The 27,928-nt window shown below is 48.2% G+C and overlaps 1 protein-coding gene and 1 long non-coding RNA gene across 5 annotated transcripts; one reads left to right on the top strand and one right to left on the bottom strand.

Moving 5' to 3' along the window:
- The first annotated feature begins 81 nt into the window (after positions 1 to 81).
- Positions 82 to 27,661, top strand: Hus1 (HUS1 checkpoint clamp component). Of its 4 annotated transcripts, none has more exons than XM_051164865.1 (8): positions 82 to 148; positions 588 to 715; positions 795 to 971; positions 2,987 to 3,094; positions 4,417 to 4,491; positions 8,629 to 8,728; positions 9,930 to 10,049; positions 11,771 to 12,093. In XM_051164865.1, the coding sequence occupies exons 1-8, from the start codon at positions 97 to 99 to the stop codon at positions 11,851 to 11,853; spliced, it is 843 nt and encodes a 280-aa protein (XP_051020822.1). In that variant the 5' UTR covers positions 82 to 96; the 3' UTR covers positions 11,854 to 12,093. The 4 variants fall into 4 exon arrangements, with proteins under 4 accessions (XP_051020822.1, XP_051020821.1, XP_051020820.1 ...); XM_051164864.1 differs by having other exon boundaries at positions 2,984 to 3,094; XM_051164863.1 differs by lacking the exons at positions 82 to 148; positions 11,771 to 12,093 and adding an exon at positions 27,540 to 27,661 and having other exon boundaries at positions 504 to 715; positions 2,984 to 3,094.
- On the bottom strand, positions 12,715 to 13,796 carry LOC127205634 (uncharacterized). Its single transcript, XR_007832678.1, has 3 exons — positions 13,748 to 13,796; positions 13,306 to 13,383; positions 12,715 to 12,768 (listed from the first exon to the last, which is right to left on the bottom strand). It is a non-coding gene; the product is annotated as an uncharacterized LOC127205634 (long non-coding RNA).
- Positions 27,662 to 27,928: the final 267 nt, after the last annotated feature.

Raw genomic sequence — 27,928 nt, 5'->3', positions numbered from 1 at the left:
ACCTCTGTGCGCGCGCCCAGGTTCCCCCGCCGGGACGCTCAAGGAGGGACTTTTTGTCCGCCTTGGACCGACGCCGCCATTGGCCTGGAATCCGCCATGAAGTTTCGCGCCAAGATCGTGGACCTGGCTTGCCTGAATCACTTCACACGTGAGCTGGCAGGGCTGCGGGGAGCGATCGGAGAGTGCGTGCGGCTGCAGCCCTGTGAGAGGACGGGTGGGGTGGGAGGGCAGTCCTGAGTGGGAAGGATGGCTACCAGAGACCTTCCCTTTGCTGTCTTCACTCACTCCTCCTTCCGCCTGGAGTAGGCAAACCCTTGCTAGCAATTCTGTTCGCCAGTACCCAGCGGCCCCTACGTTTACGTGGGATTTTTAGCCTGGCCCCCGGGGGTCAGTTGTGCTCGGGGACTGTTTGCGTGTTGAACTCTGGTGCTGTGGGTTGTGTGCCTAGCCCGGCTGTTGGGAAACTTGACAAGACGTCAGCAGAGTTGAAGTACTCTCATGATCTATGAGCTAGAAGGTCTGCGAGATAACCTGCAGGATACAGGATGTGCTGTTTATAGTGACTGTTTCCTCTCCTCTCGCTGCAGGAGTCAGTAACATGATAGCCAAGCTTGCGAAAACCTGTTCTCTCCGCATCAGCCCGGAGAAGCTGAACTTTATCCTTTCCGACAAGCTGGCCAGTGGAGGCGTGAGCATGTGGTGTGAGCTGGAGCAGGTGAGCAGGAGTGCCCTCAGGCCCCGCGCTTCAGCTAGGAGTGCTGGAAAGGCCACCAACGCCTGTTTCTGTCCTGCAGGAGAACTTTTTTAGTGAATTTCAAATGGAAGGAGTCTCTGCGGAAAACAATGAAATTTATTTAGAATTGACATCAGAAAACTTATCTCGAGCCTTAAAGACCGCCCAGAACGCCAGAGCCTTGAAAATCAAGCTGACTAACAAACACTTTCCCTGTCTTACGGTGTCTGTAGAGCTGGTAAGTAGGAAAAGGATCTCTGGATTTCACAAGCTCCTTGGTCTAGGAAGTGTATAAGTAGTCACAAGGCTGAGCTTTCGAGCAATATCCATGAAAGTGAGTTAGTTTCATTTAAAATATAAGATCCGAGTCCATCGTGTTGGTACATGTCTTTAATCCCAGCACTCAGGAAACAGAGACAGGAAGATCTCTGTGAGTTCCCAGGACTGCAGAGAAACCCTGTCCCAAAATAAAATAAAATATAAGGTGCAGTTAATAACATATGCATGAGGAATGTACGTTGTCCTCATCGTTTTTAAATAGTCCAAATCGCAGTGTCCAAGCAGTCAAACTGCAAGCCAGTATGTCTTTTAGGGTGTTGTCGCCTTGTCTAGGTATTTCTGTCCATTTTCATCTTAATATTCCCTTCCCTCCTCCTGCCTCATCTTCTCTGATATTCCTAAATAAACACTCTCCTACTTAAGTGACACAGTCGTCTTAGATGCTACTTCCAGATGCGTTTTAGTACAAACAGAACACACGTAAGTGTGCATATAAGACGGAATTTGTAGTTCCTAACACTGCCCTCTCTAAGAGGTTCTCGGGATATGCCACCTTTTTTCCCAACACCCGGACTGGTGGCATCAATTGGGCTTTCCACGTAGAGTTTCTTTACAATACTTTGTCTTTCATTAGTGCTCTGCCCCAACCCCTGAGGGCCTCTATTATCCTTACAGTTTTTCTTTCTTATATGTGCTCTGCACAGCTGTGGTTGAGTATTGGATGTGTTTTCAAACTGCTATAGAAGTTAATTTCATGGCTTCATAATTTTTTAGGTGTTCTTAGAGCATCCCATGCATTTATTTACTTTCTTTCCTTTCTTTTTTCTTTTTTTTTTTTTTTAATTATCTTTTTTGTTTTTTTGAAGTATGGTTTTTCAGTGTAGCCTTGGCTGCACTGGAACTAGTTCTGTAGACCAGGCTGGCCTCAAACTCATAGACATTTGCCTGCCTCTGCTTTTCCAGGTGCTGGGATTAAAGGCGTGCACTACTACTGCCTGGTAGATTTATTTAGTCTCTTAAGGAAAAGCAAGATGGTAATATACAATAGTTTTCTAGGTAAGAATGCAATATCTTTGGTTCCTTTTTGTTTTGTTGTTGTTTTGAAACAGGGCCTTACTGTGTAGCTCTGGCAGTCTCAGAATCACTATGTAGACCAGGCTGACCTTGAACTTACAGAGATCCACCTGCTCCTGCCTCCTGAGTGCTAGGATTGAAGGTGTGCACCCATGTGCTCAGCAGTGCTTTGGTTTCCAAGTTTTAGAGGTGCTTCTAGAAATGAACTTGGTTTATCCTCTCAGTGGTGCAGACACTGCAGCATGCCGAGGGTGTGGCACACAGTGGTTCCTAGGATGCCTTGGCCCTGCAGACTTGCCTCTTTCTGTCTCTTGAGCTTATGATGCTGATACTGTTCTCTGTCTGAAACCCTGCCCCCTTGTCTTTTGCTTCCTGACTGCTGTCGGCCTCTCTAGTTTGATGTCCTCTGAAGCATCACCCTTAGCCCTCTCACCAGCAGCTCTTCCTTATTCAGCCTCATCATTGATGAGCTTTCTTCGGGCTCCAATGGGTGCCTGGTGTGTGTGTGTGTGTGTGTGTGTGTTTGCTTGTTTGTTTTTTGATTTTTGAGACAGGGTTTCTCTGTGTAGCCTTGGCCGTCCTGGACTCAAACTCACAGGGATCCACCTGCCTCTGCCTCCCAAGTATTAGAATTAAAAATGAATACCACCACATCCTGCTTGCTTTCTTATTGGTCCATTTGTTCCACTGGGGCCTTGATGTCTTATCATGCTGCTCAGAGACTCACAGGACCCCAAGCAGAACAAGCACACCGCACCAACAGTGCTGGGCAAATAGATTTTGAGTGGATGAATTAAGAGTGTTCCATTTGGAATTCAAAATGCCTAGCATCAGTTCTTATGTTTTGGTTTCACTTGTAGCATTGATAACATAAAATACTCGAACTTTTTTCCTTAGCAGCTATCCTCATCAAGCAGTTGTAGAATTGTGACGCATGATATCCCCATAAAGGTTATTCCTAGAAGACTATGGAAAGACTTACAAGAACCCTCCATCCCAGACGCTGACGTAAGTGCTGCTATCTGCACCCCTGTTGCTCAGCATATAATAAGGGCAGGGATGGAAGTGTCTAATGCTAGTTGTCATCTTGTAGTATTTGTAGTTGCGTGGTTTCTGAAAGAATGGTGATCATTTAACAAGACTCCAGATGTGTGCCTTTTGTTATATATTCAAAGCCTGTTAAATAACTGATACCTGTTAGAAACGCCACATAGGAAGGCCCATGCCCTAACTCCGTGACAGCCTGCAGACAAAACAAAACAGAGCCTAAGCTGTACTTTGGAAGACAGTCTGTATTTATCATGACTCTTGTCCTTAGGCACAAACTCATGCTTTCTAGGCCTTGATGAAAGAGCCGGAAAGGGCCTTTTGCTGCCCTGAAGCTTCAGTTGACAGGGGAGCTTCTAGGCACCTCAGAGCCATTGCAAATAAAGATGATACCCAGTGGTCCTTTTTTTCTTTTCTTTTTTTTTTTTTTTCCGAGACAGGGTTTCTCTGTGTAGTCTTGGCTGTCCTAGACTCCCTTTGTAGTCCAGGCTGGCCTCGAACTCACAGCAATCTGTCTGCCTCTGCCTCCCAAGTGCTGGGATTAAAGGTGTGCGCCACCACGCCCGGCATACCCAATGATCCTTTGTCTCTTGCATATATGGAGAGAAATTTAAAAGCTACTGGATGAAGTGTGTAGTTGACTATCACTAGAAGGTGTCTGTGTAGGTTTGGGGAAAGCCAACATTACAGCAGTGTTGGTAATGTAGCTCCAATGAGTTGTGATAATGGCTGGCTGTACTCTTACACAGAGCACACAGAAGGCCCCTGAGTCCTGTAACACTTCCCAAAGGAAGGCTTCTTGCTCAGCACATGAGGTGTATTCCTCCTGGACCTGTATATAGGTATCTCAGTTGAAGTACTGCGTTCTTTCTTGAACCATAACAATGCCCCTTGGGAATATGGTCACCAAGGTGATCAGAGCCTGGTATTCAGGTGTCTTTGCTTGCTTGAACAAATTAGTGAAATTTCCAAAGTTGAAAGGAACTTTCTTTAAATTAAAAAATGTGATTGTGGGTTTTTAACACAAATGTAATTGACAGTTGTTGGTTGAGTGTCTGTCCTTATAGACTATATTAAGATCTCTAATGCTGGGCTGGTGTGATGGCGCACCCCTTTATTCCCAGCACTTGGGAGGCAGAGGCAGGTGGATCGCTGTGAGTTCAAGGCCAGCCTGGTCTGTAAAGTGAGTCCAGGACAGCCAAAGCTACACAGAGAAACCCTGTCTGGAAAAAACAAAACAAAACAAAAGATAATGCTTTGTCATTCCTCTTACTGGTTTTTAGGTCAGTATTTATTTACCAGCCTTGAAGACGATGAAGAGTGTGGTGGAAAAAATGAAAAACATCAGCAGTGAACTTGTAAGTTATTACTCCTTCAGAAAAGAACCGGTAATGAGCTCTAACCGTGTGGGTGGCTTGTCCTGGGAGGCAGCTTCACTGTAGACCCAGGTGTGTGTCCCCTCGCCACCACAGGGCGTCTCAGCTAGTGGGCTTCTCCTCACTGAGGCCCCAGTGGGGAGGACAGAGCTTGGTGTGGATAGCTGGCCTTTAGGGATTAATGCTGCTCCGCTCTCTGGGGACAGCATTTAAACTTGCCCATAATCCCTGTGGTTATAGTACGGCAGGAGCATGTTCAACAGCGCTGCTATTTTGTTCCTTGTAATTTGCACAGAACATCGCAGATTTTTTTTAAATTGCTCTCACTTGATGCTGAGGGTGAAATTGAAGGCTTCTGCCGCCGAGCTGAGTGAATAGTTGAAGCCTCACTATCTTTCACATTAGCGTGTGAAATATGTTAATATACATGGACATGTATACATCCTTATTTTTCTATATGTTTGTGAAAGTCCAAAAATTCCACAACAGTGATGGAGAATTATGTGGACTATCGTTATTCACGCCTGAATTCTGCTTTATTTACCCGCTCAAAACCACATTCCATTATGTTCCTGAATCTTTTCAAAGACACTGTCTACCCCGATGCTCAAACCTTTGACTTCCTCAGCCTTCAAGGTCACATCTCTGGTAGCCAGGCCCTCCCGACAAATCGGCGCTACCCAGGCCCTGCCATTTACCTCCTTAGTACCTACCTCTTCAGGAGTTTCGCTTCTTGCTCTTTTATGCTCACTTGATGTGTCTCTCACCTCGAAAGTGCTTAGCCGTTGTCAGTATTCAGCCCAAGCTCCGAGTTGCCTGCAGGGGACCCCTGCACTGAGGCTCTCCGCCATGCCTATCAATTCACCAGCATCTTGAACTCTAGAGCTGCCAGCTCCAAGGAAGCGAAATCCAATCTTAACCTTATGGCTTTCAGACTCCAGGCCTAGAGTCTCACTCAGTCGTCAATGGCTGATGCGTTGCTGCATGGGTCGGGCTGACAGTTAGCTCGAGGCAATCTTTTCATCACAAGGATTTTGAAACCCAGAAAGTTCTCTATTGTTGTTTTTTTCTTGAGTTCTCACTTCAGAGCAGTGCTGCCCCTGAGCTTGTCAACCGAATGCTCTGCTCTCTCTCCTCTCCTCTCCTCTCCTCTCTTCTCCTCTCCTCTTCTGTCCTCTCCTCAGACCTCATAGCTGCCATCAGAATCAAAAATCTCTCTTGGAAGTAGCATGCACTGTGCTGGCTGTGTTCACTGCCACCACCATGGTGTGGCTCCCGTGGCCAGGCTGGCTTCCTCTTAGGTACCTTGGGACTTCTTAGAGGTTCAGGAGGCCCAGAAGGAAAAGTCAGACAATTAATTGAGGGATCCATTTGCTTGTTCTTTCTGTTTTATGGAAATGAGTCAGCAAAATGGAGGGTGAGAAGAGGCCTTCAATGAGAAGTCGTGGTTATTTCTCTTTTCTAGAGTGCTCGAAAAATGCTAACAGGAAAGTTATCAAGCTAGAATGGCTGAATGCATGCTGGGATCTTTCTGGGTAGCTGGGGAACCAGAATTCTGAAGAGCTTAGTAGACTCCTCTAGAAGTTTCACATCTTAATAGTTTGTAAAATAAAGAATTTATGGGCCTGGTGTGGTGGCACACGCCTTTAATCCCTACACACTGGGAGGCAGAGGCAGGCAGATCACTATGAGTTCAAGGCCAACCTGGTCTACAAAGTGAACTTACAAAATTAGCAAATGATCTCGGTCCATTTCCACATTTACAGTGAAACCTCCCAACTATACCAACAACCACCAGTGAAAGGTCCTGACTGAGTCCCATACTAAGACACTGTGTAACCATGGCTGAGGTCAGATTCAGATGGTGCTGGCCTGCTGCCACCTTACCAGGACAGAGCAGTTGCAGCAGTGCTCCCAGAACAGCTTGGTGAGAAGATTCAGGGTTCTGACACTCGCTTTTCCCCCACAGGGTCCTCTCTTCGACTCCTGTCCTCCCTACCCTGAGACTGTTGCCACAGGCCACAGGAATCTCCTTTCTTCTTAAGCTCCTGTTGTGCTTATCCTACTGGTTCTTCATCTAGGAGGAAATTTGCCAACCTGTTCATGGCACATTGCGTTTCTGGTTTGGTTGTTGGTATCTGCTTAACTGGTCTACAGAAAGGCCACATGCAGTCTACTATCACCTAACCTGGAGAGAGAAGGTAGGCGTCTGTGTCAACAGGACCATCCTCTGAGTATTGCAGGCAGAGGATCTAGGTCCCTGAGAGGAAAGGACGGCACCGTGCCAACACAGCTCTTTAAGACACACAGCACTAGTGTGCCCTGGAAACTGGTCAGCACATGGTGTCTCCCATGCTTGTTTCTTAAAATTTGTCAAGTCCAAATCCTCTTCATTCTAGAAACAAAACAAGTTAGGTTCTTTGAATTCATATAAGTTCTTATTTTTGAGCTTTTGACATATACTGAGTTTCTGAAGCGCTCAGCCTTCTATCTAGTAACTTCCTTGAATGAATACAAAGCTTTCATGTTAAGACTTCTTTTAGTAACCCAGTAATCCATGGAGCAGTAAGTGACCAAGACTTATGTGGACAACAATGTTTGTGACTGTTCTGGAGAACTCACAGAGGCTCTGTAAAGCTCATATGTGGCCTTTGCCCACTTGCTTCCAACAGTTGTGTACTAAGATCTAAAAATTCCATTGGTTCTGACAAACAATGGTGTTAGAAATAAATATCTATTAAGAAAGCAACTTGCTTTGGCCTGGATTCACGGTAGGCACACATATTTGTATGCTTTCTTTAAAATTTTCCCCCCTTGGTTTTTTGAGACAGGGTTTCTCTGTGTAGCCTTTGCTGTCCTAAACTCTCTCCCAGACTTTAGACCAGGCTGGGCTAAAACTCACAGAGATCCACCTGCCTCTGCCTCCCGAGTACTGGGATTAAAGGCTTGTGCCACCACGCCCCGCTGCAAATTCTTAAAGTCTGAGTAATGGAATGTTAGATTTCAACTTGCTAATGACCCAGAGTGCTGGCCACATGATGCATTTAGTCAGCACGTGAGAGCACTAACAGCAGCCAGCTCCCAGAACTTGCCACTCAGAGCTGACCTAAGCTGCAGTTTTCTGGACTGTCATGAACATCAGCACACTCAGTTTCTGAGCATTAAGATGAGAGCTCACGTTGACTGCTGACTAACTGTACTGGTACCTACTGTAAATGACCTCTACACTCAGCAGAGTGAGAAAATGCACATTGTGACAGTTGCACTGCTGCCCCATAGAGATAATAATGCCTCCAGCCCCAGGTCTCACCTACCCTAAGTGTCTGACTCCAAAGCCTTCCCTCTCCCACCACATCACGGTGCTTCTCACTTGAAATCCTTCTTAGTTCTTTAGTAAGCTGGTCCAGCAAAGCTGTTTCCGGCATCTCCTCCAGAGTCACCTCCAACAGAGCACACCAGTAAGCATTACTGCTGGACGTGGTCAGAAGACAGGCAGCATCAGTGTGCCCTGGGAGCTGGTCAGAGGTATAGAGCCTGAACCCAGACCTGAATCCTGTGCTCCATCTTAACCAGATCTCAGGGACTCTCACAAACAGAAATGTGATGATGGGCCTCTTCTTGCGAGCGCCACAGGCCCAACCTACCATGTCAATTGCTTCTTGCATTAAATAAGAAGGGAGAAAATGGGCATCTCTGACCCTCCAGGCTCTGATCCATCCTTGCTGTTCCTCTCCCCCATAAAGCGTTCTTTCTTTTACCTGCCAGAGCACTTTCCCTGTTCAGTTATAGTCCTGTTTTCTTTCCCTCCTTGCCTGGTTTGAGGGAGCCCTTGCCTATACTCCACCCTCATCACTTTGCTGGGGTCTCCAGGGCCCTAGCCCTTGGCAGAGCATCCCAGCAAGGCCCCTCCCACTTGGTCCTGCTAGTTCTCCCCTCGGGGGTTGTCTTCTTGGATATATGGGATTTCTGAATTCCATGGCTCTCAGAATTTCTCTTGTGGTTGATGCCTGGGAAGTGTTCTGAGGTTTGTGGCACTGCCTTGGTACCCAGTTTTTGTGGAAGCTGGTATCCATGTTGTTGTTTTCTCCCTTTCAATAGTGGATTTTATTCCATTTCCAGGTTATTGAAGCAAACCTAAATGGAGAACTGAACCTAAAGATAGAAACTGAGTTGGTATGTGTGACAACGCATTTTAAGGATCTTGGAAACCCTCTATTACGTGAGTTTTCTTATGGGTTATATTTTGCTTCCAATGAAAATGTTGAAATTTGGCTTTCTTTATTTCCTACTTGGGAATAGACTCCCTGTCCCTCTCACATAGTGGGGCAGTTAGCACTAAGCAAGGGGCCAGGCCACCAGGTATTGAGACTGTACAGAAGGGTTCTTCCCACCTCTGGGATTCAGATCAAAAATGGTGACTTCTAAGAACTCAGTAGCTGCGCTCTTAACAGTCAAGATTCTCATCTAGACTGGAGTAAAACATCGTTTCTTACTTGCTCCTCTAGTCAACTCAGCCTATGCCTTCGTGTTTATATCAGCACATACAAAATGTGATACAGCTATACTGGTCACACTTTTCATCTTTATAGGTCAGGAAGGAATGTGAAATCAGTTCAGTAAGCCTTGAAGGAGTGGGTGGTTGTGCAGCTTGGTGATCAGTGAGCCCCAAGTAGTGTCCTGCCCTCAAATAGGGAAGTGGCCAGAGGACCAGAGAAAGTGTCTGGAGGGATGGGAGAGGTATATATACATGTGCTGGCAAACAGATAAAATGACTCCATGGCTTTTACTGCTGATTGGTTGTTTTAGGTTAACTCCCACATTGCACAAATATCACCACAGCCCTGTAAGAAGCATTTGCTCTGTAGTGAGGGCACATTGCTCCAGCTAAGTGAAATCCATACACGACAGTCCTGACAGCGGCGTGCAAGAGGCCTTGTTCTCTTGTTGCTGTGTTTGTTCAGAGTACTTATTAAGTCATGGGCAACAATATGGTAGGCAAGTGGTCTACCACCTCAGCCCTGACGTGAGTTATATTTTGGTGTCAATCATTTTGTTTCACAAGCACAAAGCAGGTTCTCAGCCCTCGAAGGCTAGTTTCTGTTTCTCACTCTACTGTGAAGAGTTAGAAGTCTGGCATTATCTGCATTTCAACGTTTGAATTCATACTGAGCTGCAGCTTTCTTTGGTATAAAGAGGAGACTGAGTTGTACTTCAAGACCTTTTAAGTGAAGCCTCTCTGGAAGTTACAGGATTTTAAACAGCCCACACGCCTGCTGAATGAGTAATGTTCACAAGTCATAGTCCACCAGGCTGCTAAAGAGAGCTGCGGGGTCGGTCAGTTAACAGGTCAACACGCCTTGCACGTTTCTGAATTCCTTGTTACGGGGATGTTGAACTTAAGAGCATTCATGTCATTGCAGCCTCTGAGAGCATCTCTCAAAACAGACACCCGGAAGACATGACCACAGTGCACATCGACATAAGGAAACTCCTCCAGTTTCTGGCAGGACAGCAAGTGACTCCCAGCAAGGCAGTGTGCAGTGAGTCTGCCTTTCGCTACTCCCCTCTACTCTACTAGTGCGGACTTCTTCTAAATCAAATGCCCAGTTCTGGGAACTCAAGCTCCCTGGGACAGTCAGGCTTGAAACTTTTCTTGAGCCACAAGTTCTTAGAGATGATAAAGTAGAGGCACGCTGAGCAGTGTGGTTCCAGAAAGCCAGTAGCCATGCTAGAGTGGCAGCGGGCCACCCCATGTCGCCATGGGCGGTGGGCTCTGCCTGTGGTACTGTGAGCACAGGGCGGACTCTCTCACACCAGCTGAGTTAATCAGGTTTTACACAGTCAGAGCCCTGTGTAAGCTTTAGCTTAGATCTGAATTTCAGCTCAAGCTACTTCTCTTCTTTCCACCTGAACTGTGCCCACTACTGGCGTCTCCTCCTCGGTTGTTGGCTGTTAATGGTGTGAGTCCAGCCCTGACTCTGAGGTTACATACTGCCTTAACCCTCCTCACCTGCTCACCCCAGTGAGCTAGGCAGTTCAGCAACAGCTTCTCAAGGCTCTTTGTCTCCTTGGTTTTTTGTTTGCCTGTTTTTGTTTTGTTTGTTTGTTTTAAAGAAAGGCATAGCAAATGGCCTGGATGTGACATCCTCCCCTTTGTGGAAAGCACCCAGGCTGACCTTTCATCCACTAGTGGACAAAGTTAAGGAAGATGACATGCGGCTAGACCATAGTAATGAAACAGAAAGTTCTGGGTAGCTTTGCCCCAGACCAACCTTTCTAGATGAGAAAAAGGATGTGTCCCAGTTAGGGGGACTATTGTTGTGATGAAATGCCATGACCAGAAGCAGCCTAGGGAGGAAAGGGTTTTTGTGGCTCACACTTCCATGTTGCTGTTCATCATCGAAGGAAATCAGGACAGGAACTCAAACAGGGCAAGAATCTGGAGGTAGGAGCTGATGCAAAGGCCATGGAGGGGTGCTGCTTACTGTTTGCTCCTCATGGCTTCCTCAGCCTGCTTTTGTTTGTTTGTTTTGTTTTGTTTTGTTGAGACAGGGTTTCCCTGTGTAGTCCTGCCTGTCCTGAACTCACTCTGTAGACCAGGCTGGCTTTGAACTCACAGAGATCCGCCTGCCTCTGCCTCCCGAGTGCTGTGATTAAAGGCATGCGCCACCACACCTGGCTTCAGCCTGCTTTCTTATAGATCCCAGGACCAGGAGCCCAGTGGGGGTGCCACCCACTGTGGTCTGGGTCCACCTCCATCAGTCACTGATTAAGAAAATGCTCTGCAGGCCTGGCTGCAGCCCAATCTTATGGAGGCATTTTCTTAATTGAGGCCTATCTGATGACTGGCTTGTGTTAAATTCACAAAACACTAGCCAATAGAGGATGAGGAACCACAGAAGAGACTATGTGAGAGGCCTTGGGCTCACAACACAGGGAAGAGTTTGGTTGTGTGTGGTGCAACTTATTACAGTGTGCACAGGACTAAAGGCACTCAGACCTTGTCCATACACCTGCTGTGGGTACCTGCTTTTACCCGGAAGGCTAATTTAGCTAAATCAGCCTGATTTCCCCCCTAAAGCCTGGGCAGCTTTATTTATCATGTCTCACACTGTTCCCTGTGGGTGGCAGTGCCAAGAGCTGTGACCCTCATGAGCCCTCAGAGGGGACAGACATCCAGCATAGGAGGCTCCCACAGCAGACAAGCTGTTGTGACAGGTGGGGGTGGACATCTGTCTTTACTGTCCATCTTCTTCTCTAGATATTGTGCATCACAGAACTGTTCATTTCGATTTGCTTCTGGAGGACATCTCCCTTCAGTATTTCATCCCAGCCCTGTCGTAGCATCGCCTCACCAGACTCGGGAGCGCAGAGACCTGTGTCGTGGCAAGACGAGCACTGGACGATGCGGTCAGTCAGCTGCCTGTCCTCACAGCACCAAAGATTTGTACTGGGCTTATCTCTCTCCCTATGTTGCTTTAAGCACAAATGGAATTAACGAAGCGCAATTGGATAACCATCCTTCATATTCCTCAGTACCACCCCTACCTCCCTTCTCCCCTTTAAGACATTGAGGTGAAAAGACAGACTTTATTTCTTACGGGGTTTTGGTTGTTTTGTTTTCCTTTGGTGGTGGAGATGAGACCAGGGCCTTGTGTGTGGTGAAAAAGTGCTCTGCCACCGTGCTGCGCGCCCACCCCTCCCACCCTCCGCCCGCCCGCCCCCCCCCCCCCCCCCCCCCCCCCCCCCGGCCTCATTCCTATCTAAAATTTAAGTAGCAGTTTGTCATTGAAGTCGCAAAACTCATCATATGGACAAAGTCCCTGTTGCAGTCAGAATGCACAGGAGAGCCGCCCAGCCAGTTGCCAGCGTAGTCCCTGGTATTTGCACAGCTGTCCACTTTCAGGGTTAGTGTGCTCAGTTCTCCCACCCTTTGCTGGGAGCTCAGTGCAAACTGGACAGCCCCTCTGAGCCTGCAGCATGCCTGGGTTCTCCCCATACCGTGACTACAGCTGCAACATGGGGAGCCTTGCCTGACTTACTGAAGATTTAAGGCCACTCACTTCCTTCTCACTGCCTGCAGAGCCAGAGAACCTGGGGAGCCTGCAGAGCACGGGAGCCCAGGGAACCTGCAGAGGCTGAGAGCCCAGGGTGCCTGCAGAGCCTGAGAGCCCAGGGAGCCTGCAGAGCCTGAGAGCCCAGGGAGCCTGCAGAGCCTGAGAGCCCAGGGAACCTGCAGAGCCTGAGAGCCCAGGCAACCTGCAGAGCCTGAGAGCCCAGGCAACCTGCAGAGCCTGAGAGCCCGGGGAACCTGCAGAGCCTGAGAGCCCGGGGAACCTGCAGAGCCTGAGAGCCCAGGCAACCTGCAGAGCCTGAGAGCCCGGGGAACCTGCAGAGCCTGAGAGCCCGGGGAACCTGCAGAGCCTGAGAGCCCGGGGGACCTGCAGAGCCTGAGAGCCCAGGGAACCTGCAGAGCACGGAAGCCCAGGGAGCCTGCAGAGCCTGAGAGCCCAGGGAACCTGCAGAGCCTGAGAGCCCGGGAAACCTGCAGAGCCTGAGAGCCCAGGCAACCTGCAGAGCCTGAGAGCCCGGGGAACCTGCAGAGCCTGAGAGCCCAGGCAACCTGCAGAGCCTGAGAGCCCGGGGAACCTGCAGAGCCTGAGAGCCCAGGGAGCCTGAGAGCCCAGGGAACCTGCAGAGCACGGGAGCCCAGGAAACCTGCAGAGCACCGGAGCCCAGGGAGCCTGCAGAGCCTGAGAGCCTAGGGAACCGGCAGAGCACTGGAGCCCAGGGAACCTGCAGAGCCTGAGAGCCCAGGGAGCCTGCAGAGCCTGAGAGCCCAGGGAACCTGCAGAGCCTGAGAGCCCAGGAAGCCTGCATCGCACAGGAGCCCAGGGAACCTGCAGAGCCTGAGAGCCTAGGGAACTGGCAGAGCACGGGAGCCCAGGGACCCTGCAGAGCCTGAGAGCCCAGGGAACCTGCAGAGCCTGAGAGCCCGGGGAGCCTGCAGAGCCTGAGAGCCCAGGGAACCTGCAGAGCCTGAGAGCCCAGGGACCCTGCAGAGCCTGAGAACCCAGGGAACCTGCAGAGTACGGGAGCCCAGGAAACCTGCAGAGCACGGGAGCCCAGGGAGCCTGCAGAGCCCGAGAGCCTAGGGAACCGGCAGAGCACGGGAGCCCAGGGAACCTGCAGAGCCTGAGAGCCCAGGGAGCCTGCAGAGCCTGAGAGCCTGGGAAACCTGCAGAGCCTGAGAGCCCAGGGAACCTGCAGAGCCTGAGAGCCCAGGGAACCTGCAGAGGACAGCAGCCCAGGGAGCCTGTAGAGCCTGAGAGCCCAGGGAACCTGCAGAGCCTGAGAGCCCAGGGAGCCTGCATCGCACAGGAGCCCAGGGAACCTGCAGAGCCTGAGAGCCTAGGGAACTGGCAGAGCATGGGAGCCCAGGGACCCTGCAGAGCCTGAGAGCCCAGGGAACCTGCAGAGCCTGAGAGCCCAGGGAACCTGCAGAGGACAGCAGCCCAGGGAGCCTGTAGAGCCTGAGAGCCCAGGGAACCTACAGAGCCTGAGAGCCCAGGAAGCCTGCAGAGCCTGAGAGCCCAGGGAGCCTGCATCGCACAGGAGCCCAGGGAACCTGCAGAGCCTGAGAGCCTAGGGAACTGGCAGAGCATGGGAGCCCAGGGACCCTGCAGAGCCTGAGAGCCCAGGGAACCTGCAGAGCCTGAGAGCCCAGGCAGCCTGCAGAGCCTGAGAGCCCAGGGAGCCTGCAGAGCCTGAGAGCCCAGGGACCCTGCAGAGCCTGAGAGCCCAGGGAACCTACAGAGCCTGAGAGCCCAGGGAACCTGCAGAGCACAGCAGCCCAGGGAGCCTGAGAGCTCAGGGAGCCTGCAGAGCCTGAGAGCCCAGGGAGCCTGCAGAGCACCGGAGCCCAGGGAACCTGCAGAGCCTGAGAGCCCAGGGAGCCTGCAGAACCTGAGAGCCCAGGCAACCTGCAGAGCCTCACGTCTGGAGACACTGGATTCTGTGAGTCAGAAGGACCCAGAAAGCCAGCCCAGCCCACACAGTTCTCATCTTGAACTTGTCCTTCTGTGTATTCTCTGCCTGAGGCCACCTTGGTTTTAGGTTATACATTATTTTACTTTTTTATAGTGCTCAGGATCAAACCGAGGCCTGGGTATATGCTAAGCAAGCATTCTGTGCCAAACTGTGTCTTCAGTCTTTTACACATCAGAATTTTGCATAATTCTTCCAGTGTCAGAACTACCTTTCTATAGAACACATAGTGTTTTGCATAAAGCAGTTGGGGCTTGGCCATCATGTCTGTGAAGTGATAAGGCTGTGTCTTGCTCCTGTATTGGAGCTGGCTCACTCTGGAGCATGTGATTTCCCCTTCTCCAAAAACACCCTAGCAGGTTTCCTGTTTTAAGGAGATGTCAGGTGTCCCATGAGGCAGCATCATAAACAGTGTTTTCATGTAACAAAGTAAAGGCCTAAATTGCCTACGATAAGATTTTTTTTTCTTAAAGGAAATTAAAGAAGAACATTTCTTTTTTTTTTGACTTTTTTGTATTATGTAGGAAAAGTAGTATTTCTCAGTGTCTGTTGGGATTATGTGTTGTTTCCATTTTTATCAGACAGGTCTTGCCTGGAACCTCTGAGCCACCCACCTCCTGCTGAGACAGCAGGTGTGAGCCACCCCGCCGCTGGCTCTTGTGCTGTGTAGTAAGATGTGTTTAGTTTAACTAACATTTTAAAATTAGGGATTCCTTAGTTGTTAAGGCCTCTAACAAAAAGCAGTCCAGGTGCCATGATAAAGCCTTAAGATCATAATGCAAATGAACTTTCAGGGCATTCCTTATGAAGCTTGTATTTCTGCGGAAATGCCAGAGGCTCACTGGTCACTACTGACACCGCTGTGCCACAAACCTAATGGTGGTGACTTTACAGTGGCCTGATGTAGGGGAGGAGAGGCCTTCACTGGCAGTCAAGGGCTGTGGTCTTTCTGGTTCTTGTCACAACTTTCTGCATAGTCTTCATAGCTTGTACGTCACAGAGCTGTATAGTCAAGGGAGGGAACTGAGAAGGCGCAGGCCTATGGGGACTCGGAGCTGCTCTGTGGAACCCATCCTGAGGCGAGGCTGTGAGTGGAGAAATTTCAGCAAGGTGTCTGAAGTTTGTAGACAAAGTTTCTCTTACTGGACTGCTTAAGACTGAGGTTTGGAGAGGATTTCCCTAGGTGTTAGGACCAGTAAGATGCCCTCTGACCTTGCTGGGTCTTAAACTGAGATTTAAGACTGTCCTGAGACAAGACAGGTCAGGTCAGGAATGCAGAGGAACTCCTGATGCAGCCCCTTATGCTGTTGTCCACATGGCCCTGCTGCCCCCCCACCCCATCCCACCCCTGTTCAGCAGGGACCTTCCCACCAATAATCAGGTCTCCAGACTGAGTTTGTCCTGCTCTGCATCCTGCCAGAAAGAGTCCTGCTCTTGAAAGCCTGAAAAGCAAATCAACATGAGTCCTGGAGCAGGAACTCTGGTTCTTCCACTGGGTGCAGTGGCTGATGGCATTCTTGGTAAATGTTACCCAGTTGGCAGAGTATCCATTGTTTTTAAGAGATAGGATTCTGGTTTGTTTGTTTAGGTTGTTTGAGACAGGGTTTGCCTGTGTAATAGCCCTGGCTGTCCTGAAACTCTCTTTGTAGACCAGGATGGCCATAAACTCACAGAGAGTCTGTCTCTCGAGTGCTGGGATTAAAGGCATGCCCCACCATACCCGGCTGATTCTGTATTTTTCTTATTTAAGGATTTTATTGGGATATCAAAGTATCCAAGCTAGAGGTCTTTTTAGATGGTTTGGGTTGTCTAGCTGTCACCCAGTCCACACGGTCATTCCCTGCCTTTCCCTCTGTGCCTTCTCCTAACGCTGCGTTCCTCTATGTGCCCATTCTGGGCAGTGCTTCAAGCTCCTCCCCAGGCAGCCAGGCCTCTGGTAACCACACTTCTTTCCTACTACGATGGCCCGAGTGTTCTTGACCCTTGTGGTCAGATGTCAGTCTCTGTATTTTGAATCCATACTGATCTCAGCCTTCACACCATGGCTTTTCCCCATGGCTGTTCTTGTAGAGTAAGCCTGTCTAGAAATTCCATCTTCTTGCACGCACTGCAACCACTGCAAAGCTTGATAGCTACCATTTCTACCAGGGTGTACTCCCAGCACCCACACCTTCATTGTTGTGCGGCTTGGCCTGTTTTTCATTTCAACGGCCCCAGTAGGCTGGCTTTGCTCTACTCACACTGTCCCAGGTGAAGAACTCAGGTCAGGGCAGGTCTCCTGCCAAGTCGCAGAATGTGCGGAAGCCAAATGCCCAGCTCTCATCTATTTTTTCCATTGTAGAGTCGAATCCAGGCAATTTCTTCACGTGTGTTACTGTGAGCCAGCTAGAGCAGCCTCGTACTTACCCTGGCTGCATGCTCGGGGTTTTGTATGTCTCTGTGGCCCAATGGGTGACGCAGCGTCATTTGCGAGTTTGGAGAAGTCTGGATGGTCATCTTGCTGCTAGAAACTTCCTAGTTAGAACTATGTGGGGACGTCCTAGAATTCTACTATGCCATTTTGCTAATGTCACACTCCCAATTCTGTGCTTTTCTGTGGATTGTGATGGAGAGTCTAAAAGGGAGCCTGAGTCTGTGGGGTTTTTTTTCTAAGAACAATGTTCAGCTAGGAGATGATAATCAGGGTCACTTGGGCGTTGGTGGTAGGAGGGGATTAGTACCACTGTCCTCAAGTTCAGTGTGCTCTTGACTATCTATAGGAAAGTACCAAACTGCTCCCTTTGATTTGCTTTTTCTGTTTGTCAGCATTCTTATACAGGTTATAATCAAAGCTTAGTACTGTTATAAATAAAACATTTCTTAATATGAGTGAAAATGGAATTGACAGATGATCTGCGCTGTGACCGTACTGCAACATCATACCCTAATGCTAGAGGACAAAGCGCTACTTGTGAGACAAACCCAGTGGGATGTTGGTGTCTGCAGTGTTACAGCGAAGACCAGGAAGTATACATCTAAACCCAGCTATCTCTGTGCAATTTTTATTTCAATATTTTACATTTGTATATTTTCTAACAATTTCATAACCAGCCTTGTAACAAAAATATTTGTATAGAACTAAATAAATATTTATTATTTGAATATTACTTGAAGTTTATTAATGAACATACTCGTCTGGCAACTTTAATTTCCTTAACATTATACTTTAGGCTTACTTTTCACGACACATCCTTGTTTCTAGAGTGGGACGCTAGACTTTTTGTCATGTTCAAGTTGTACTGGGCTCATAGCACTGGAGCCTGGAATAACAATGCGCTTCTACAAAGAAGAAATTCTTTTTATCATGGGCCCAACATGAATGGGCTCAATATGGACAAGCTGGTTAGTGTCCCTTCATTGTGACAAAATGAGATAATAAGCTTTTCAAGAAGAAAGGTTAAGGCTGATGAGATGGCTCCATGGGTGGACTTACTTCCTGCCAAGCCTGACTCCCTGAGTTCGAAGCTGGTACCCACACTGCAGAAGTTGGGGGTACCAACTTCCCAGTAAATTGTTCTCTGATCTCCATATATACATATGCATTGGCATACACGCATGTGCACAGACACATGCACAAATAAGTAAATGTAATAATTTACTTCTTGCTAGGCAAATAGCAGCGATCTGTATCCCTTAGACATCAATATCCCTTTCACCTGCACACTCCCAGTAACCGAACCTCCTTCCACCAGGGCCCACATCTTACAGGTCTACCCCCAAGCATCCCCAAAGGCTGGAGATCAACTCTACATGTAGGCTTTTGGGGTGCATCTAAGGTCTAGGGTATGTAATAACTGACTTGCAGGGTCTACTACAGTCTGTAGAGGAAACTGAGTGCATTCTGGGAGAGAGCAGCTAAACCAGAGTTCTTCACAAGCTACTGGATGATCAGTGAGATAGCCCAGGAACAATGGGACAAAGCGAAGTCACCTGCCTAGAATCTCAAGTCCCTGTGACCAGCAGTACTCTCTGTACAATGCTGGATTCTACACTCTAGCACCCAGAGCTAAAACCTGACTTCTCAGCACGCAATCCTGGACAATCAGTGGACCTCCTAAGGGTTCCCCACTGGGTGGTTGGAGTTAAAGAAAATGCAGCACGTAGGTCCGTTTCTACATCATATGTCATCACTTGTAGCCTTACAAACAAACAAAACCCAGACATTGGCCTTGGTTCCTGGGGTCTGATGGCATGAGGGCCCGACAGCACAGCGTGCATAGTTGCTTTGCCTATGAGCGTAAGCAAAGGATTCAGTGGCATCTACTGCTCTGCAGCTCAGAGGAGGTGTGGCCAGTGTGCCCAGTACACCATGACACCACTCAGTGACCATAGGGCTCTCTACCCACACAGCTTTCCGCTCCTCAACCAGGGTTGTTTGTAAGCTTAAGCCTTCAACGATTCCACATGTAAACTAAGCACCTCTACCATACACACAGTCTTGTAAAAGAAGGGAAAGAGGAAAAGTTATATTATTTTATAAGATAGAAAATTTTAAAAATTATTCTTTAAAAGTACTAATACATTGCTCCAGAGAACTCATGTGTTGTGCTTTTCTTAAGAAAAGTATTAACTCATACCCACAAAGGATATGAAGAGAGAGAGAAAAAAAAATCACAGCCGTCACCAAACCCTAACATATTACCATCATCCCTGTTCTGATTCTGGGTGCTATCTAGGGACCGGTTGGGGAATGGTGTCTGCCCATATGCCAAATGGCCAAAGGAACAAAGGCATTTGGAGGCAGCATACTGAGACATTTGACTATTGTAGATACTTACATTTTGAACTAAATGAGAACCATGGAAGATGATAGAAAAGATAGACATCGCTTGTAATTCAGTTATGTGAGACAAAGTACCTCTCCTCTCCCTCCCTCTCCCTTCCCTCCTCTTTCCTCACTTCTCCTCTCCTTCTTCTCCTTCTCTTTCCCCTTCTTCTCCCCCAACCCCTCTCTAGTGGGGAACTGAACCTAGGACCTAGACGTGTGCTTTATCACTGAAGTACATGTCCATCCCTAAATTTTCCACGGTGGGTACCAGATGTAGCAAAACTGTTTCCTGTCGCTTAAAGATGACCTTAAAAATGTGCCCTGAACCTGACATTACAGATGACAGGCCACCCTACTGTTCTTCACAGAGCCACTTTAATACTTTTTAGTAAGCCACTGTTGCTCTCTGTCCTTTTAAGGGTATACTCACCTTTGAAGAGGGTACAGCCTTCTAGCTGCCCAGGATTCCTCTGTGTAGGTTGTTTCTCTGGGGTTGGGTGGGTGGGAGGGGGTGACTTGTCATTGGTTCATTGCCCTTAATATGCTAATGGAGAGCAGAGAAGGCTCAGTGCTCTGGCTCCTAGGGAGGGAGGGCGGGCCTGGCCTAGCTGTATCAGGACCCTTCTGCGGACATTCTCCCAGCAGCACTCACTCCAGCTGTGATCTTTATGCTGCACCTCAAACCCATGGGAGCAGGCTGCCTGGGCATGGGCTGGAATATACTCATAGCAGCCTGGGCCCTGTTCTCCTTAGAGTACTCCACTCCAGGATCCAGTTCCACCAATGGTGAGTGTCTGTTCTGTCCCAGGCTTAGCAATCTACTCCCACCCCAAGCTGCACCACGGTGACTTAGCAGAATTTGCCCAGACACTGTATTTGATGCCTTGTGTGTGTTGGGATGCTGGGGGTGGCTGGTGCTGGGAGTGACACTGTAAAAGATGCAGAATATCCAAAGATGGGCAGGGGGAGACACCTGCAGGCCGCCTCTAGGAACAGAGCAGAAATGAGCATTGGCAATTTTGCTGCCTAAAACAACGATCATACCAGCCTGTGTGCTGCTTATGAGTGAGATGGTGGAGGGGTGCTGGCCCACTCTTTGGTACCGTCCAGGAAGCTCAGTTTGAAAGTGAATGTTAGCCAGGAGATAATCAGTACTAATCAGAATCTGGGTTTGGCCTGGGATGCAAAGCTGGCATCTCCTACAAACGTCCTTCTGGAGTTATTGTCCCTGTATCTTTTGTTAGGCGCTTATCATATCTGCAAATATATTAGTGCCCAGATCTGAAGGGGCTGTTAAGGGCCACCCACAGCATCCTAACACAGAGGGACTCTGTCTCGGGAACTACTTGTGCCTTTGAAACAGCAGCTATTCTGCTTTCTTTATACCGTGAATTTATAAACAAATGTTTGCCATTTTGTTTAGACTACTGAGTTCTTCTGGAGATGCTACTCGAATGCAAGTATCCACCCGTTCTTTGAATTGAATGCATTTTAAATACCTTAACTCTTTTGTGCAGTAAGAAGGGCCCCTTCAGCTATTATCTACATCAAAAGTTGTGCATTGAATCGGAGTAGAGAATGTGTGGTGCTTTCAAAAGGCATGGCTTTCATTCAAAGCTTAGAAAAGACCAATGCAAGTTGGGTAGCTGTTTTCATTCTTTGCCTTCCAGAAGATTCTCTTGAGGCTCCTTCCAGCAGGGTTTAAGTCCTTACATATTAGTTTCAGGCAAAGAAATGAAGCCGTCCCTTCTTTCCCCCCTTTCCTCCCTTCACAAGGCCACTTAGGACCCTGCCAAGCTCCTCAGTGAAGACCTGAGGTAACGGTTTTTAAGTGGATTATTTTCAGAAGCCACTGCGTTAATCACATACAGAATATTTGCACCTGGAATGGTCTCCAGGGTGTCACACCTGGCCTTCTCCAGCTGGCTTGGTCTCATCTGGGTCTCACCATCAGTGGAGTATGCCTGTGACCTCCAGTATGGGTTTTCCTCTGTGTCATGCTCTCTATGCGCCCAGCAGATGCCAGACCATGGGGGAAATCAGGCTGAAAGTGTGGGCAACCAGTAATTCCATTCTTCAGCTGGATATGGGCAGTTTAAGACCACAGCACTCACATGGCCATAAAAAAGGAGAAGAGGAGTACAGGCCACCAGGTTGTTCTGTGGCAATGGGCATTTCCTGCTCACTGTAGTCGAGTCATGGCATCATTGTCTAATGATCGGGAAGCTGATTCTTCATTTTCCTTCAAATCAGGCGGTGCTGTGTATTTCACTTTCTTCACTCCTGTCATTTCCTGCAGCCTTTGGTTAGCCATGTGCATGCTGCAATCTTTGAATTTGTCATCTTCTGTTACATCCAGTCCTGTCAAAGGGCAAAGGCGGCCATCAGTTTCTGATGCTGGATGTGGCTGTTTGCCAGCAGGCTCAGCGGCAGGTGTCTTTACTCTGGGGCTCACCTTAGACTTGAGGTGTTAGATTTGACACAAGGCATCTGGGTTGGGGGGTGGGCAGTGTTGGAGAGAGAAAACTTCATTTGCTTGCAAACAAGTTGCAGATTGAAACTGACTAGTTCCTTGGGAACAAATACACTTTGAGTTACTAGAGAAGCTGCAAATTATAGATTTTCCCAGAATTTCTGCACTTAACCCCCAACAAACAGAGAAGGGAGAAAATCAAAGGAAGGGGTTGGGGGCTGGAGACCACCATGAGCCCTTCTTGGAAGGATAAGACACCAGTGTCAACAGAGGGTCCTCTGGCCTCCAGGGGCCTAGAGGCTCTGCTTACTCAGCCTGCAGAGTTGAAAGCACTCTGAGCAAACACAGGATGCAGGTAGATTTGCCAACCCAGCAGGCTCTTCTCTTTCCCCTCTGAAAAGGAGCTTTGCACAGGAAGTCATCCCCACCCCACCCCACCCCCACCATCCCCCCTATCCCCACCATTCCCCCACCCCCACCCCTGCTGGCTATCAGTTTCCTCTTGGGGTCAGTACAGACTCACAGACCATTCTAGAATGAAGGACTCTCCAATTCCCTGAGTAAGGCAAAATAAGTCTAAGTTTTCTAGACTCTCTGGAGTTTGAGAAGTTTCTTTAAATTAGAAGTAGGAGAACTACCGAACACTTTTATAAAGAAGAAGGAGTTGCTTTATAACCACGGAAGATTTGGTTCCTGCTTCTGAGTGGCAAAGTAGGAAACTGGATGAGGTACCCAGAGCAGTTCATTCTTTGGGTCCCCAAGAGAAGGGGTGCCATAAGAGATAATGCAGAGCCCAGGAGTCTGGATAATGAATGTACTGCTCCTGGGGTGGACGGGGCTTCTTACCCGCTGTGACTTCTTGATACCAGGTTTCTCTCATTTTCTCTCCAGTAGCTTGAGTCGTTGATCTGTTCCAGGCAGTTACACAAAGATCCCCACATCAATAAACATGTCTCCCAAGGACATCGAGGAGAAGTAAAAATAAATTTCTGATTAGACAAGTATTGCTGCAATATCTCTTTCTGCATGTATGATGTGCACTCCACCTCAAGTCCCTCTGTCACCCCGTGTCTTCCAGTGAGTGTGGAAGGAAGCAGGTGTTCTGACTGTTGTATTCAGGACCAGCTAGTACAGCGCACGGCTGAGGCAAAGGCCGAGGACATTTCTGAGGACCAGAAAAGGTGAGCTGCCTTGGGAGGGGGTGAAGAGCTAAACTGTAAATTCTACATTCAAAAGACAACTGGGTTTGGTTTGGATTTACTTACTTTATTTGTATGGATGTTTTTCCCTGTGTGTATGTGTGTAGTGTACACCTGGTGCCTGCAGAGCTCAGAAGGTGGCATCGGGTCCCCCGGGATTGGAGTTACAGATGAATGTGAGCCACTATGTGCATGCTGGGAACTAAATCCTGTCCTCTGCAAGAGCAGCAAGTCCTCCTCATCTCTGAGCCACCTCTCCAACCTCTCACAATGAATGGGTTGGCTGTGAACTGCCCTAGCCAAAGGCTTGGAGGTTGAACACTTGCTCTCAGCTAGTAGCACTATTTGGGGAGGTGGCACCTCGCTGGAGGGAGGTCATTCTGGGAGCACATTTTTGGGGGCATTGTATCTCATCCATATAATTTTGCACTTAAAATCTTTATGTAACAACAACAACAAAGTGAGTAAGACAGTACTAGTACACTCTTATTTCAATGGACGAAAAGCAGGATGATTTTGAAGGAGCTGTCTGGATTAAATGTCCATACCCAGAACTGTTTTAACCTGACTGCTGTTGGAATAGTAAATCAGGGTGTGCCTGTGATGTCCCAAAGGCCATCCCAAAATGGCTATATGCAAATTTAGAAATGTCCTGACCCTTTCTCCCTTTCCCAACACTCTGCCGTGGAAGGGTCTGAACTCTGCTGTGGCATCCTGGTTGCTCATGTCCCAGGCTTTCTCTTTGTTGTGCCATACATACCATGGAGGAAGTTCTGGGCTTGCTTACATGGAGAAGGGGGAAAAAAAGAAAACCACACAAGCTACTCTTGCCCTCTCTATTGTGGCAGCAGATGCTGCTGAGAATGTATTTGTCACGAAGGCATTTGAGAGGTTTCCAAAGGCTGCTTCCATCCCTGAGAAATGCCCATGACCCTTCCTACCAACCCAAGAAGGATGTCTGCTTTTTGGCAGAGGACAAAGTTTGCCTGTCAGTTCTTCTGGAGAAGAATCTACACAAGCCACCGATTAAAGGGCAAAGCCCGTCATCTCACCTCCTAGCATTCCTCTCCACTCTCTTCTCGTGTAGCATACTAGTGTTGTTCTGAGGACATGTGCTACCTTAAAGTCTACTCTCAGCAGGCTGCTGTAAGATGTGGTACAAACATCTCTCCCACATCCCCTTTCCAAGGCCTGAACCAATCAAGCCAGTCTGGCCGTGGGGCATAGCTTTGTCCTCTGGCCTGGCATGAGGGGCTGCTACAGTGCAGACTTTGTGCAGATGGCTGGGACTGTGCTGTTCTTCCAAGTCAGACCGAACATGTCCCGAGGTCCAGTGTGGGACCCTGGCAGGACACGTCCCCTCCTCCCAGTGTTCTCACCCCCAAATCTGAGTGCCCTAGGTGTCTCATCTGTCTGCCCATCAGGTCACTGCAGACAAAGAAGCAAAGGAGCATCCAGAAGAGTATTTCCATGCCTGCCTTTTAGCTCACTACCATGCTTCTGTGTCCTGGCCATCCTTTCACCAGAGACATTAAGAGGCTAGGACAATTGGGCTATCCTTGATGCTGCTTGGAAATGCCTTTGTTTAATGTCATTGCTGCCAAAGATTGTTCAATTTGGCTACACATTTTTCCCATGGCTCTTTAAAACTGCCTGCTCTTTTATCCCAAAGTCCTTCTCCCACGGACTTACAGACCACTCGTGTTAAAATATTTGAGTCAATGGCCAAACTCTGTGAAAATGGGGCAAACAAGTCCTCAATGGTTCCTGCCTCACAAATATGTTCATCAGATGTACTGGACCCGAAGGCTGATGATGATGCGCCAATGTTATAGGGAGTTTTGGGTGACTGTTCAGGCAGCAAACTGTCTCTGCCATTTTCTCATTTGGGAAGCTGCTAACCTGCACTCCCTGTCTACTCAGATAATTAATTGTATTCCTTCTCAAGTCTCTGATGGGGTTGAAGACCAAATAGTTTGGTTTTACAGTTAAGCCTCGTTGGTTAGGGGTTAAGATCTTTTTAGTTCTAGATAGATGTTTTAAGTTGATAAAGATGAGATATGATAGATATTGATTTACATTCAGAATTTAAATGCACCAAGATAGGAAAGATGCTTTCTTCAAGGCTGCCAAATACAAATAGCCAAAACACTATGAATGTAACATTTATATAATTCCTGATTGTTTCGTGGTTCTTCTTGCTGTAGGTAGTTTGTTGTATATATGTGTAATAATATAAATGTATATGTATAATAAAGAAAAATAATTTTAAAAAGACAAAAAGATATTTGATACCATCAGTCAGGAGCTACAAGAAATTACTTCTTTGCTGTGAGTAGCAAGGAGGCTGTCGCTCAGTATGGACTTTGGAGTCTGCAAATGGACAAAAGTTAGGAGCCCTTTTCCACCGTCCTCTGCCCTCCAGAGTGCTGCAGGCCTTTGAGTCCACAGTGTGGTTTGCTGGTTCCAAAGCTGCCTTCTTGTTCACTCCTCCATTTTCTGGCCTTTGAATGGTGAGCATAGTTAAGGGTCGACAGCACTAACCCTTAGAATTACTCAGTAGTTTCTCAGAGGCCAGCCCCACTTGCTGGCCTCTCTTCATCTTCACCGTATAGGCTGGCTGACATCTTCTGAGTTTTTCCATCTTTCTTCTTCTATGTAATGTCCTTGTCTGCCCTCTGGCGGTGGCTTCTTGGTTGTTGCTTCAAGAATCATCAAGCTTATGAAAATTGGGTAAAACTACCCAGGTCTTTTTGTTTTGTTTTTGTTTGTTTGTTTGTTTGTTTGAACAGCCTGACTGAAATTAAAATACACACATCCTTAAATTCCATTAATAATAATAATAATAATAATAATAATAATAATAATAATAACAACAACAACAACAACAACAACAACCCAATAAAGGTTCATTTGACTAAGTTTAAAAAAAAACTACATAGTTGAACAAACTTTCACAGACCAATTAGAATGCAGCAACAAAGAATCAGACTAAAACCCTAAACTGTAATGGAAGAACACAAGGGGCCCTTTCTGGAACGGCAATCCCAGCACCAGCCTTGGCATATAGACTCTTTATAGGCTCCTTTCTTCTCCATCGAATTAGAGGAAGACATAGAGGGAGGAAGAAGAGAGGGAAGAGGAAGATGGGGTGGGATGCAGAGAAGGAGGTAGTGCAAGAGAAAGGGGAGAAGGATGGAGAGGAAAGGCGGAGAAGGAAAGAGGCAGCCAAGAGGTGCTGCTGTCTAGGAGGAGGCACCACATGTCACAGGAGCTGGGAGATGGATGGCCATTTCCATTGCTCCATTGCAGTGGTTAGTAGCCAGTGTGGACATGAAGTCCAAAGAACACATTCAACTGTCAAGAGTCAAAACCGGAACCCACATTCTGGTTCCAGGTCAGTTCATCTGCTGCTCTTGCAGTGTTTGTGACTGTAAACTGAGTGACAGTCATAGTTAGGTCAGGTCTTGAGGAGCCATGGCCGGAGGGCAAGGTCCAAGGCCTCAGGCTGACAGTAAGATTAGTTTGAGTCTGGGGAAAGGTCTTTGAAGTGGAGCTGGGCAGCAGCTTTTGTTGTCTCTAGAACACGTGCAAATGCTGGTTCAGTGTGAATGCTGGTTGGGTGTGAATGCTGGCTCTTCTGCTTGCTAATGGTGCCAACATTTCTAAGCAGATTTATCTCCCTCAGCTTCCATGATCTCACCACACAAAATAATTATACCCAACCCCTGTGCTTACCTTTGGCTACTTTAACCAAAGGCCTGAGACAATCACCCAGTAGTGACAAAGATGCGTCTGGACTCATAGATTGGACCAACGCAGGCCACAGTGAGTTGGCCTTGCTGATTTAGACTGCAGAGAAGCAGCACCTGAGGGCCGCAAGTGTGCGACACAGCAGAACCATCCCTCGTGGCCTAGGGGTGGAGAAAGAGGTCCAAAAGTCCCACAATGCCCCTAGGAGGGCAGATCTCCCTGGCTTCCACCTTTTAAAGGTCCCAACACCTCCCAATAACAGCACTGTGGGGACCAAGCTCTTGACATACAGGCCTCTAGGAAGCTACAGCATGAGCCAAGTTTCTGTGGAGACAAACGGGAGGGTAACAGTAGTGCAAGGTTCAGCTAGGCGACTGAATCCAAGTGTTCCTCTATAGAGCACAGTTGCAGGGGCCTGGAGAACAGCCGGAGAGACAGGAGGTGGGATGCAGAAGAGTCCCAAAGTCCAGGACTGAGCTTGAGTGTCAGCTCCTTCTGCCAGAGCAGGAAGCCAGACCCAGGCTTCTGCATCAGTCTGATGGGAGTTGAATGTAACTAATTAGAAACAGCCTCCAAATTTGAAACCAAAGTGCGGAAACCACAGAAGTGAGTCCCTCTTAGCTTGTGTGACAGTCACCCTGTTCCTTATGAGTGTGTGACAGAAATACGGACATGGATAAAAAAACATGGCACAGGGTGCCCTGCTTCCTGGTGTAGCTGCGCTGACTCCTCAACTTATTCTTATGCGTAGGTGTTTCCAGCTGAGTTGCTCCCTTTCTTCAAGTGGCAAGACTCCACCCAGGGTGGGAAAGCAGGAGTGTCTTCAATTTTGTGGCCACAGCCTCAGAGCCTTCTGCTGTGGAATGCTAGTTGGTAAGACCTCCGGAAAGCGGCAAAGCCACAAAAGCCAGGCAACAGGCACTCATGTATTGACAGCGTTTTCCTCCACACACCATCTGCCTAGCATCCTCTGAGGTGCTGGGGCATGGGGGTGGGGGTGGGGGGAGGCAGCCTTGTGATGTGGATTCCCTGTTGGATCCCCAGCCTCTGTGCTCACCTCATTAACACACAAAGGTTGAAGGCATAGAAGCAACAGGCTTCCAGTCTGTCCTCAAAGGGCCCTTGATGCCACAGGATAGA

Source organism: Acomys russatus, chromosome 22, assembly GCF_903995435.1.
Source record: "Acomys russatus chromosome 22, mAcoRus1.1, whole genome shotgun sequence".
In the NCBI taxonomy this organism is placed as follows: domain Eukaryota; kingdom Metazoa; phylum Chordata; class Mammalia; order Rodentia; family Muridae; genus Acomys; species Acomys russatus.
This window is presented reverse-complemented; position numbering and strand designations above follow the sequence as displayed.